The sequence below is a fragment of the Mauremys reevesii genome, linkage group 11, assembly GCF_016161935.1.
Source record: "Mauremys reevesii isolate NIE-2019 linkage group 11, ASM1616193v1, whole genome shotgun sequence".
Classification (NCBI taxonomy): Eukaryota; Metazoa; Chordata; order Testudines; family Geoemydidae; genus Mauremys; species Mauremys reevesii.
Window position 1 is genome coordinate 44,378,922 of NC_052633.1, and position 12,783 is coordinate 44,391,704.

The window sequence follows — 12,783 nt, forward strand, 5'->3', positions numbered from 1 at the left end:
GGGGGGATGGTGGCCGAGGCCCGTCTGGCAGCTCCGCGCGTCCCCCTAACGCCGCCTCCTTGGAGAGCCCAAGCCCCCCACCCCGAAGGGCGCTAAAGCCCCGGGCAGCCGGAGCAGAGCCCGCCGCTGGCGCCCGGCTCAGGGGAGGATGCGCCCCCCCCCCATTTCCCTTCCTCCTGCCCCTTTAGGCCACGCCTCCTGGCCTGGGGGCCCTGGGCTGCGGGTCTCCCTCTTACCCCTGCTGCTGGGGGGAGGGGGGGCTTGCTCCAGGGCCCTGCCCTTCCCTCCCTGGCCGTGCCTGTGGCTGCCCCAGCCCAGCTGGCAGCCGGCGCTCTGCGGCTTCCCACTGGCGCGCTAGCAGCCGCTCATCCGGCCCGCGGGGGAGGAGGTGCCGCTCCCCCCGGCCGGGCCCCAGCGCCCCTGGGTGCAACCGGCGCGGGGCCGAGGGGCGCGCGCTTGCCCAGACAATGGCCGAGCCGCCCCCCCCCCCCGGGCGATCTGCACAAAGGGGCCGGCTGGGGGCAGCTTGAACGATCCGCGGTAGAGAAGTTTTCGCTGCTTCCTCCTGTGGGTGGCTGCGAGCGGGAGGCTACCCCGGCTTTACCCTCCCACCCGGCGTGGCTCTGCAGGGATGTGCCGCGCTGCCCTCGCACGGAGCTCATTGTGCACACCCAGCAGGCGCACGCAAGGAGCCGCTTTCCCACCCAGCCGCTCCTCCTCTGGCAGGCCCTGGCTTCTTAGGCTCCTTGCAGCTGCTGCCTTGTGGGGGAGGGGGAGGATGTGGCATGTGGCAGTGATACCGGGGTGGATCTCATGCCTGATGTCGCTGTTTGTCGCTGAGTTTTGGAGAGATTTATTGGCTGGCTCCTGCTAAACCACGCTTGAGTAATCCGAGCTGCTGCGCGCTGTGGTGAAGCCCGGAGGGGAGAATAGGGGGGGGGGACGTCACTCTCTCTGGTAGCAGAGCAACATTAGTCTTCCATCCCTCTAACCATCACTACGGCTTGGGAAACTGCCGGGTCACATCCATTTGCATTGGGAAATTGGCGATGTTTGGTGGTAGAGAAACAGATCGATCACCCTTGTGATTCCCCCTGCTCCTGTCCCTGCTTACCCCACCCCTACCCAGCCTAGAGACAATAGCATCCGAGGTCCCCCAGAGGAAGGAGCGGGGATGGATCTGATTCCAGTAGGAAAAGCGTGTGCCTAGAAGTGGTGCTAATGGGAAGAGATGCTGTGATCCAGAGGAGGATGATTTGTCACAAAGGGTAGCTGGCTCGGTGCTTTGGGCTGGAGCCGTGTAGAGATCATTGGAGAAGTCATTGTGCACAGGGAGCCGAAGATCTATACAAACATGCCTGTTCGCAGAGGGCATGTGGCACCACAAAATACATTTTTGGGTACAATCATACGAAAATTTGAAGGGCAAAGTAAGTTCTTTCTCTCTTTCTCTCTATTTTGATACAATAGTTTGGGTCTGCTTGGGATTAGATGCGTAGCAGCTCCAGACTGTTTTAAGTTTGTAGGTTGGAAAGGAAAAACAGGAGGCAAAGAAGGGACATTACAGTTTTCTGTTCCCCCTCATCTTAGGGGGCAGTTGTAATTATTGACTGTATTATATTTTGTGCTGTAGCTACTGTACCTACATCCCAGCTGTTCAGCATATCATGCAGTGGGAGTACTTATGCAATATCCAAGGAAAACATTGCTAGCTTTTTTTAAAAAACATAAATCAGAACAGGCAGACTTTGATTTAGAGGATACAAATAACACCCAGATGAATTGTTAAGAGAAAAGTACTCTTATTAGCTTGTCTTTGGCACTGCATTTTTAACATATTTATCAGTGACGTTTTTGTTTATCATTAATTTATAGAAGCTTAAAGTATCTATTAAATCAATGCAAATGCATCCCCAGGGATGTTGCTGATCTAGTCTATGTATCCTTCCCAATGCAGTAGTTTACTACCTGTCAAGGATATTGAAGCTTTCATTATTTTTCTTTTAATTCCAATTCATTGTACATCTAACACTTGAAATTTAAAAATAATTTTATAACAGCATCCAAAGAAACAGTATGTTTGACACACCTGCACTAATTTAAATATTTAGCATGTTTATAATATATCAGGCCACTACAAAAAGAAACTAAGTTTATCTTATGCACTTTGCAGTTCCTTCTCTAAATGTATCTACAGCAAATTTAATATTCTTGTAACTTGTGTAAGAAATAAAGGCCAGATCCTACAAGTTTTACATATATAGGTAATAGTAAATCAGTGATACTATTTATGTTAGTAAGGGTTTACAGACTCAGGCCATTGAATTGTATGACTTACTGTTGCAGTGAATAAAGCTAGTGAATAATACAATCCTTTAAATCACTAATACAATATTATTGTGAAAATTCAGCATAATATGAAGACAGTGGTGAAAGTATGTATAAAATGCACTTTTTTTCTACAAATGTTTTGATGTGTTAGAAAACAACATATTTAATTAAAATACTAATATAGGGTCATACAATGCTCACATAACTCATGATAAATCCTATTAAAATTGTGGGGTCTGTTTGTGTGAACAAGACAAGCATAAATGGTAATAACATAGCAATTGTATCAAAGCTGAACATCCATTTGTAAAATGGGAACAGTATATAGTGCAATTGTGAACAGAAATAAGTAGAATCATTATAAGACAACTTTGATACATTACTCTTAGCTGAAAGTTTCAAGAGATATGTGTGGCTTAAGCATATCACTTTACAAGTGTAGTTGAAACCAGAATTTGACCCAAGATAGTCTTTTACTATGTGACTTGTAATTTCCTCTTGCTGTAATAACTTTAGCTCGTAACAACTACACAAGCAACTGAATTATCATATTACATTTATTTTCTTGGGAGTTTAATTGAAAACCAGATTAATGGCTTGATCCTGCTCATATTCAAGTCAATGGAAAAAATCTCATTGGCTTCTGTAGTGCAGGGTTGAGACTTTTGGTTTGGGCTTGATCCTGGCAAGATCTCATGCAGATAAAACTTCCACTAACTCTTCACAGGAGTTTTCCTCAGTAAAGACTTGCAGGTCTGAGCCAATAGTCTGAGTTTCAGGGACACTGACAAAGCTATTACAAATTTGGAATTCAACAAGAGCTTTGCAGAAGGACTTGTTGGATCAGGTTTTATTTTCTTAAAAGCCAACTATCTTCATATTTAATATATAACGAGTTTATTGAACATGCATCCAATGAAGTGGGTATTCACCCACGAAAGCTCATGCTCCAATACGTCTGTTAGTCTATAAGGTGCCACAGGACTCTTTGCAAGTTTATTGAAGTTTCTTTAAGAGTTCTGGGTCAAGATAGCTATACTGAAGCTCTCTACATCACAGAAATCACATGCAAAAATAGGTAATAGGTTCTTCAACATCTGTCCTTGCAGATAACAGTTCATGGAGTGTTGAAAAAGTACTGAAAAAATGCATCACTTTCTTGTATTGCAGATAAAAAATTCATCATTGCTAATGCTAGAGTGCAGAACTGTGCTATCATCTACTGCAATGATGGGTTTTGTGAGATGACTGGATTCTCCAGACCAGATGTCATGCAGAAGCCTTGCACCTGTGATTTCCTTCATGGGCCAGAGACCAAAAGGCATCACATTGCCCAAATTGCCCAGGCACTGCTTGGTTCAGAGGAGAGGAAAGTGGAAGTCACTTATTATCGCAAAGATGGTAAAGTTTCGCTATTTTAAAGATTTTTAATGTGTTTGGTGGACCAGTTGGCTTGTAAATGGGTTTTTAAAGAAATTTCTTTGACATGCTGGGCAAAATCCTCAGCTGGTGTAAACTGGTGTAATTCCATGGACTTCAGTGAAACTACAATGATTTATACTATCTGAGGATATGTCCCTATAAAATCAAATTTGGGTATTTATCAGACATTTCAACACATATCTGTCTATTTAGAATTGGAAGAAAAATCCCCATTTTACTTATTATATGACCAGTGTACAAAAAAAATAATGAACAACTTTCAGTGGTACTAAAATAAAGGGTCTGACTCTTCTTTCACTTTCATTGGCATAAATCAGGAGTAACTCTAGTGCAATTCTATTGACTTCAGTAGTGTAAAACTGGTGTACGTGAAAGGAGAGTCAGGCCCAGACAGTTTGTTTCTATGGATATTTCGTATCATAGACTGTAGAATCAACATGCAAGTGCCAGAGGGTTAGACTCTGCTACCCAGACTCAGCTTGAGCAGTATCTTGATGTAAAAAGGATATCTGAATAAAGTGCTACTCATTCTGAGTTAAGGGTGACAGAATCTGGCCCTTGTTAAGTGAAACATAATTGAGAAAAAGTAAAAAAAGAAGAGGCAAATTCTTCTCCTAGTTGTGCTGTTGTAAATGCTGAGTAGCAACTGAAATCCAGAATGATGCTGTTGTAACAAGGAAGGATTTAGGTCCCATCAAAACTGAAGGGAATTCAATCTCCTCCTTCCCTCCCCAGCCCTCAAGGAAGAATGCAGACTGAACAGAATACCATTTGTATTATGACTGACATATGGAAGAAAGCATAAAACAACTATGCTGTTATATATCTACTGTTGAAAGCATGAAAGTAATATGTGTCCGTGTGTTCTGAAAATGATGTATCTGGATATAGGAGTACTACAAAACTAACTATGATTCTTTATAGTTAGGTTTGAGATTTTTTTCTGATTATTCAGCATTATTTACAGGAATGTCTAGCTTCAACGAGGTCTGAATAATGTTTAAGTATGGTGTACTATGTTCTGTCCCTCACTGTGTATACTCAAGAGAGAAAGCAAAGGAAACTCATATATTCAAATGTTGAGCTTAATTTAGTTTTAGAGACATGCCAGAGTACTGTTGGCATTGGTTTCAGAACTGCAACGACAGAGGCTCTCAAGCTTTAAAGTCATAGAGCCAAATTCTATTCTCAGTTATTATTATTCCAGAGGGTCACCAATGAAGTAAATACTGTTATTCCAGATTTATCCTGAGGTAATTGAGAGCAAAATATGGCTTACAGGTTATCCCCTCAACATCTGATATTTTAAAAGTATTCTCCTTATCCTTTGGATTCTCATATTCTCTCTAGAGTTAGACCCAACCCCAGACCCTGGATCAGAACATTTCCTTACTTTGGGGAAGGTCAGATTTTGGTAGAGATAGATCCTAACCTAAGGTAGAGCTGCTTTGCTCAATTGATTTCATTGAGGCTCTGGCCTTCTGTGTCTTGTGGAAATTTTTAATCTGTGTATGTTAACTTGAAATATAAAATAAAAGTAGCATTGGAAGTGTGAAACACCGTAGCTAACTTTGAAGAGATCACAGCCAACAGAGCAAAGCACTGGCTTCAGGCTATGATCACTCAGAAGTGTTCTTCCTGATTCAGTTTGCAAAAATGATTAGGGGGTGGGGTGAGAAAGAGGGAAATGGTATTTACTTAAATAATTAATAAATTTACACATTTCTGAAATGCTGAATTACGTTATTATGCAACCTGATTCATTATAGAACATCAAGAGTAAAATATAAACAAGGCAAACGTTTATTTTCTTTTCCACATCTTACTTATTTTTTTTCAGTTTGCAACATATAATTTATTAAATTATCGAGCATTTAGGGGAAGATACTGTAAACAGTTACGCACAAGAGTAACCATACTTTCATGATTAGTCACTTTAAACTTAAAGGTAATACCCATGTCCATATAGTTAATGCTCAGCCATGGGTTTGCAGAATCAGTCCCTTTAGAAAGCCACAGATACATTCTAATTTGTCAAAAACACTAAATCCTTCAAAGATTTACTACTGGGCAAAAGAATTTACCATGAGCATTAATACACTTCAATAAACCTTTGCACATTTGGGCCCAACTTTTGGAACTTAAATACAGAGAATTAAGGGATTGCTATTGCACCCAGACTGTTCTGAGCCATTGATTTCTAGGCAAAACAGCCCATTTATTCTTAAGAAAACCCTATAGAAATCTATTGTAGTCTATGATCCCATGCTATTTACAAGCCTGCAACAATCATTTGGAGCCCAACCCTGCATTCTTATTTCATCTACAATTCCCATCAACTTCAGGGCAACCTTTGGATGTGGAAAAAAAAAAATCCAGGATTGGACCATTTTTTGGAGACTACTTCAATAACTTGGTGACAATCTGGTGGCAAATCTATTTATTACACATATATACTTTTTTGCATTCTTTCTATATTATCTGTAAGTCCTCACTATAAGAAAAGTATGAAAACATTTTAAAAAATCCTAACTAGCAATAGTGTTTTGTAAAATTAAAATGTAGTATAAAAACATGTTCAATATTATGCTGGGTGTAGTTACTCTCAGATTAATACTATTGTGTCTATTAGCGGCTGAAGTGTTCTATTTTAGTTTTTATAAAAAGTGTATGCATGTATTTTATATATAAATGAGCTTGGCAGAATTCAATTTTTAAAATAATTTGAATGATAGAATGTTTATTTTTAAGCATGTTTTTCAATTTAAAGTTTTGCAGTTGTGGGAAATTATTGGGTGGGGTCAGATAATTATTTAATGACAATAGATATTGAGATTTAAAAAGTTAAAGATTTATAACCATTAAAACACAAATTGTCATAATCACATCACATGTCAAATATATGCAAAGTAAATATCCTTAAGTTCTCAAACACAGTTTTTCTTACTTTGCCTATCTCTAAATTATGATTATTGTTGATGGAAATATATTTGTGTATGATTAAATCAAAGTTTACTAGCATTACTAACATTACTGCTAAAAATCTAATACTTTCTAGCATATATATATATATATATGTATGTATGTATCAGTGAAAGCTTACTAGGACCTTTTTCAAGTTTCTGAAGTGGGCAGCAAGGTAGGGTGCAGAATTGAAAGCTCTGATGACTGCTCATTTTGTATTATGCAGGGTTTATTTTTTTAAAGTGCTCAATCCTGTGAACAGTTAGGCATGTAACTTATTCACGTGAGTAGTAACAGTGAAATACTCAATGCTTAAAGGTTTGATTTAATCTATATGCTAATTTAGAAAATGCATATATGTATATACATGTTGCATAGCCACACACAGTATACTTCTGTACAAACAAAATATACTGATGATTCTCCAGCTTCCATTGGTATGAAGGCCACAGTTCTAGCTCAGAAGAGTTGCAAGATTTTGGACTTTAAGCCTGTCAATGACACAAAACTGCTTTTTTTTTGCGGGGGGAAAGAGAGGTGAGGAATTTTTTTTTGTAGCAGGCTGATTTTAGAAAAATGGTAGCTGTCTGAAGCTGCACAGAGGTTTTGAATACTGAAATAAATCCTGGGATGATGGATTAATGGGCAGAATGCAGGTGAGGTGGTCAAAGGTGCATGAGAAAGACTAAACAATCATTTAGTTCCATTAATCAGTTACATGGCTATCACCATCATGTATATTTCCCTCTACAGTATAAATGATGGGGGAGGAGAATATACATGATAGTGTGTCGTAACAATTTTAATGGCATGAATTTGGGATGACATCTTTATTAATCAAGCTAGAAGGATTTACCCCAATTTACCCAACATTTAAAAGGTTTTGAAAATTTACTGCTAATCATCTTGCTTGCATGTCATAGAAATCTGAAAGGTATTTTTATTAGAAATAATTCTGCTAATATAGCATATATTTACTTTATTTCCCTTTCCTCATTCTTTGTTAATAAAAGCCTTTGCATAATACAATCATTGTTTCTTAAGTCCTAATCATTTGTTCCAAAAGAACTTGAAGAAGAGCTCTGCATAGCTTGAAAGCTTTTTTCTTTCACCAACAGAAGTTGGTCCAATAAAATATATATATTACTTCACCCATGTTGTCTGTTCCAAAAGAGACAATTATGAGGTCATCAAAAGGATTAAAATTTTTTAGGGAATGATTAGAGGAGGAGATGGACTCATAAAAACTAAGAGCCCAAACATGTATCTCTTACTTACATGAGTAGTCCCATAAGTCACTGGAACTACTCATGGGAATAAGGCTGTGAGATTAATCCCTAAATTCCATTTTATTGCAAATATCCTCATTAATAAAAAATGCGGGTAGATAAATGCAGGAAAAAAATCACAAGCAGCATCATTTCCAAATAGAATGTTTTTCAAAGTTGCCCGTGAGGCATTAGCAGTTGTTTAAATTAATAAATTATACTCTGAATTCATAGCAATCTAGTTCCTTACTGCTTATAACTTCCTCTCCCCAACTGGTTATCTAGAATATATGATCTGTATTAGATACATTGGAAGGTAAGATATTATTTATCCAGAGTATAAATTTTTGTTTTAATAAAGTTATTTGCAGTGGAAGTGTTTGACAGCTTTTCCTTTGAGGACTCCATTTTACAGTTTAAGTCATTATTACATAAAGCATCCTTGACAGCAGTAAAATATTACTTGAAGTGATAAAGCTGTAAAGTTTTTGACATAAAAACTATAAATTATTTAGAGATTGAGGATGGGCATATGTTAATCAAAGGATATTTTCACTGCATACAATTTTGGCATGTGTTCTGCAGACAACAGTAGGATATAACTAAAAATATAGCCTAAAAAGTCTGCTTATTAGTACGAAGTACAGAAGTTCTTTAACTACTTTACATAGATGCAGATATTTTATGGATAGAAAGTACCAATGAAGGATGTAATAATGACTAAAAAGATGATAGGAGGGAAGCATGGTTTCAGATAGTTGTCTTGATGTTACAAACAACAAGAAGTACTTGGCATTCATCTAATTTGTGTTATCCAGTGTGCTATTTGTGTTTCCAAAACTCACCGAGGTTCCAAATTAGTGGTTTCCAGATCTCTAAGTTTTTTAAGTGCTCCTTTTCAAAACTAAGAAAAATAAAATGTACCAAAATATTGTTTAAGTTACGTATTACTGGTGTCCTGAGCCTAGTCAGAAATGTCAAGGCATTTTTTAATAATAGGTATATGCATTCCGCTTCAGCTCCAGCAGACATTTGATCACCTATTCACTTCTTATATGCCCTAAATTGATCAGTCAATTTAAACAAGGTAGGCGCAATAGGCCCATGAGGGCAGCCCCTTACACTTGCATGGGCCTCAGTGTAGTCAATGGGACTTGGCATTGATGCCAGGATATACCAGAAGGGATCTGACTGCAGAATTCAGAACTGACAAAAAAGGGAAGAGAAAGTGGAAATATGCTAATATCATGGTACTGTAGGCATTCTTAGTAAAATAGGCAACATCATATGGCTGCAGTTGGATAAAGGAAGTCTTATGCTTTCACTCCTCCTCCAGCTCTCCCAGAAAAACAGCAAGAAAATCCTTCTGTAACTGTGAGTTTTTCAAAACATTCTAAAAGCTAATTATAAGTGTGTGCACATTAGGATATCATGCAGTGTTCTGGGTTGAAAGCAATGGATATGAGCAGCCTTTCTCCACAGAACAGGTACAGCACAACCACTTGTACTTGAGACTTTGGCCTACCCCCACTTCACTATGACTGTATCCGTAACTATCTCCACATCACAGAGCCTTGAGCTAGAAGGACCAGCTGTAGCTCAGTATCCATTCACATTCATTTTTTGGCACCTTTGCTGATAGTAGTTAGGATGGGGGGTGGGTTCCCTCTTTCTTTTCCTTCTTCTCCTCCTCTTGCTTTGACTGATTTTTTGGGGCTGTTTATACTAGTTCACGAGGAACGGGACTGAAATCAAAGGGCACAGAATGATTAGGAGATAAAAAGCTTTCAGTCATCCTGAGCTGTACTGGGGTCAAACTAGTTATTTAGAGGTGATGGTCAATATCATTTCTACTCCCCTGAATCATCAAGTTCCCCAGCTTTTATAAAACAGAATGTTGTTTTAAACAGTTTTAGTTAAATTGAGTTTATTATAAGGATTTTTTGTGGGAGATAAGTTTCTCTCTCCTTTCCATGCATTCCTGCTAACTGGATGTCTAAATGAGGGAGAGAAGGGAACAAAAAATTAAATTACTGTATCTTCAAGGTTAGTCTTTCTATCAGAACTCAGGACCTGATGGGTATTTTTGGATATATCTGATCTTAAGATAAAGAGAAGAGCACAGCCAGTAGCAATTGTTTTCTCAGTGGGTCAATCCACTGGTGATGCTAATGGTTGGTGCAAGACCATCTCTACCAGTTCAGAGCCACTCAGGTATAAATAGGGGAACTACAGGCAGGGTGGTCACAGAGGAGACTTCTTCATCCCAGTACACTCTGGATTGAGAAACTGCACTACCCTTGATCAAGATAATTCATAAAAGAGGTTTGAGCTGGGGAGAGGCCTCTGGGTTCTGCAACTTCTGTTGATCCAGTAGCCTAAACCTTCCTTGATGCAGGTACAGAGAATCAGTGGTTGCTGTTTTAGCCTACAGGCTCCATGAGTGGTGAGACAGGAGCTATACACACATTGCAGCCCCACTGCCTACGCATTATGTGCACGGAGTTGTATTTTATTCCTCCCAACCCTTGCTTAGTGCTCCATAGGTAGCTCAGTTATTCAGCTTTTGAGCTGCAGAAGGGAATTTCAACCATTGTGCAAGTAGTGGGCAGGGTTTTTAAATGACACACATAGCAGTGCAATGATTCCCAATAAATGGCAGAATTACTGTAATAAGTCCTTCCATGATACGGTGGTGTTAAGATAACTGGTGCTTATGAAGTTGTTAGCTTGTGCCCATGAGCCACCTAATGCAGTATCTTGTCTCTGAAAGCAGCAGTGCCAGAAGCTTCAGAAGAAGGAGCAAGAAACTCATAGCAGGCAGATGAGGGGTAATCTGACCTCTGTGAAGATTTCATCTTAATCCCTTTTAGAGATTGGTGTAAAACCTGAAGCATGCAGTTTTATATCCCATACGTACTGTTTTTAGCATTAATTATTATAACTTTAGATATTATTGTTATTCATGAAAATGGCCATTTTTTGAAAGTTTCTGTAGTCTTTGCTAGGAAAACATCCTATGGAAAGGAGTTCCACATTCTAATTAGGCATTGCACGAATAAGTATTTCCTTTTATCAGTTTTTAATCCGTTCCCCTTCCATTTCATTGAATGCCACCTTGTTCTTGTGTTATGAGACAAGGAAAATAGAAGCTCCTGATCTATGTTTTCGATACCATTTTATGCATTTGTATCATGTCCACTTTTATTTGTTTTCATTCTAATTGCAATAATTTCACTCTCATATGCAGAGAGTTTTTCCATGCCCATAATCAATTCTTTCTTGTCTCCTCATTCTTCAAAAGAGGCTCAGACTGGGCAAATAAAGTAGCAGATTTAAGAGAGACATTGGGGTAGAGCCATTGCTTTGGAAGCGTGTAGCTGTGACCTTAAGCACTGGATGTTATTACACAAGCTTTAGAATGACAGCATGGATAGTATATGTTTGTAACATTATCACTCTGCACTATGTGATGTCATGCACAGGAAAGGGGATAGTGGTGGTGTTTCTATTGTGCTGAGTTTAACTTGTTTTAGGAACCAGCTTTATAGCATTCCATATAAATCAGATTTATCTGAATACCTCTCCATGTATATATCGGAGTACTCCATATTCGGACCAGCTTCCAGGCCAAGTATGAACCTGCCTAATCAAGCAACAAAGGGCTAAGAGTAGCAGTGGAAGAGGCTTGCTGGTTGTGGGAGTGGCCAACTCACCCTGAAAGGAACACACACCAAACCAGTCAGAAGGGCGGCTGCGAACCCAGATCTGAGCGCAGAGTGGATACACATATATATGCAAGTTCCACTGGCCATAGTAAGAAGCCCCCTCACCCACAGACACACACAAGAGAGGGAGGGAAAATACTAGGCAGCCGGATCACATTGTATACAGTGGTACCTTACAAAATTTGCAGACATATCTTATCACAAGTGAACATATGAACAAAGGTCTTCCGAGTTTCAACAGTTTCATGAGGTGAAGATCACTACACACTACATTGTCCAAGAACTAATCTGTGTCTACCAACAGCATGCATTGTATCACACATGTTTTTCTCCCCAGACACAGATATACACCAGTATAGCACCACAGTGCATTTTCAGTAAACATAGAAGGATTGGCTGTGGCTGATGTCTTTGAGGCTGTTGCTGTATATTGCTTCTTATTTTCGCTTTCAGTGTGGCTCGGAGACTGGAGTAATTCTTGATCTGACTTGATCAGCTTTGCAGAACAATGCATTAGTATAGGTTGTGAAGTAATTGGTAGAGATCTTGGATATACTCTTTAAGCTTTCTGTACAGCCAAAGTGACTTAGTCCTGACTAGGAGCTACACAGGTGGCTGCACAGTTTGGATAATAAACATGAAATTGGATTTAGTCCACACAAAATAGCCTATTTGACCAAGAAATACTACAAAACAGGAGGAAAATTATACCCAGACCCAGACCAAGCTCCTCTTTGGAAGGTCCACAGCTGCCATTGCAGTTAGTCTCAGTACAAGATTTGATTGTTAGTCCATAATTATAAAATCTGTTTTGGCGTGACTCCATATTTGAGAGATTATTTCTGAAGTTATAGGTGCAAATGCTGTTTATTTTATGGAACTTGATTTTTGGTCTCTGTTTTTCTTTTTAATTTCAAAAAGTTTCAGCTATGTTACTTTTAGGAAACATTGCACATTATGTAAACATGTTTAAAAGTTAAATGGAAATGTCATGAACTGGGAACCAGAGTTCCACTCAGCTCCTGCCATAAAAGTCTGTTTGACCCCCT

At 39.2% G+C, this 12,783-nt stretch overlaps 1 protein-coding gene across 3 annotated transcripts in view; it reads left to right on the plus strand.

The window, feature by feature from the left end:
* Positions 1–891: 891 nt before the first annotated feature.
* Positions 892–12,783, plus strand: part of KCNH7 (potassium voltage-gated channel subfamily H member 7) — a 320,233-nt gene continuing 308,341 nt past the window's right edge. For all 3 annotated transcript variants that reach the window (XM_039495387.1, XM_039495388.1, XM_039495390.1), the window contains exons 1-2: positions 892–1,430; positions 3,502–3,732. In XM_039495387.1, coding sequence (XP_039351321.1) covers positions 1,355–1,430; positions 3,502–3,732 — 307 coding nt within the window. In that variant the 5' untranslated portion in view covers positions 892–1,354. The remainder of the gene's footprint in view (positions 1,431–3,501; positions 3,733–12,783) is intronic.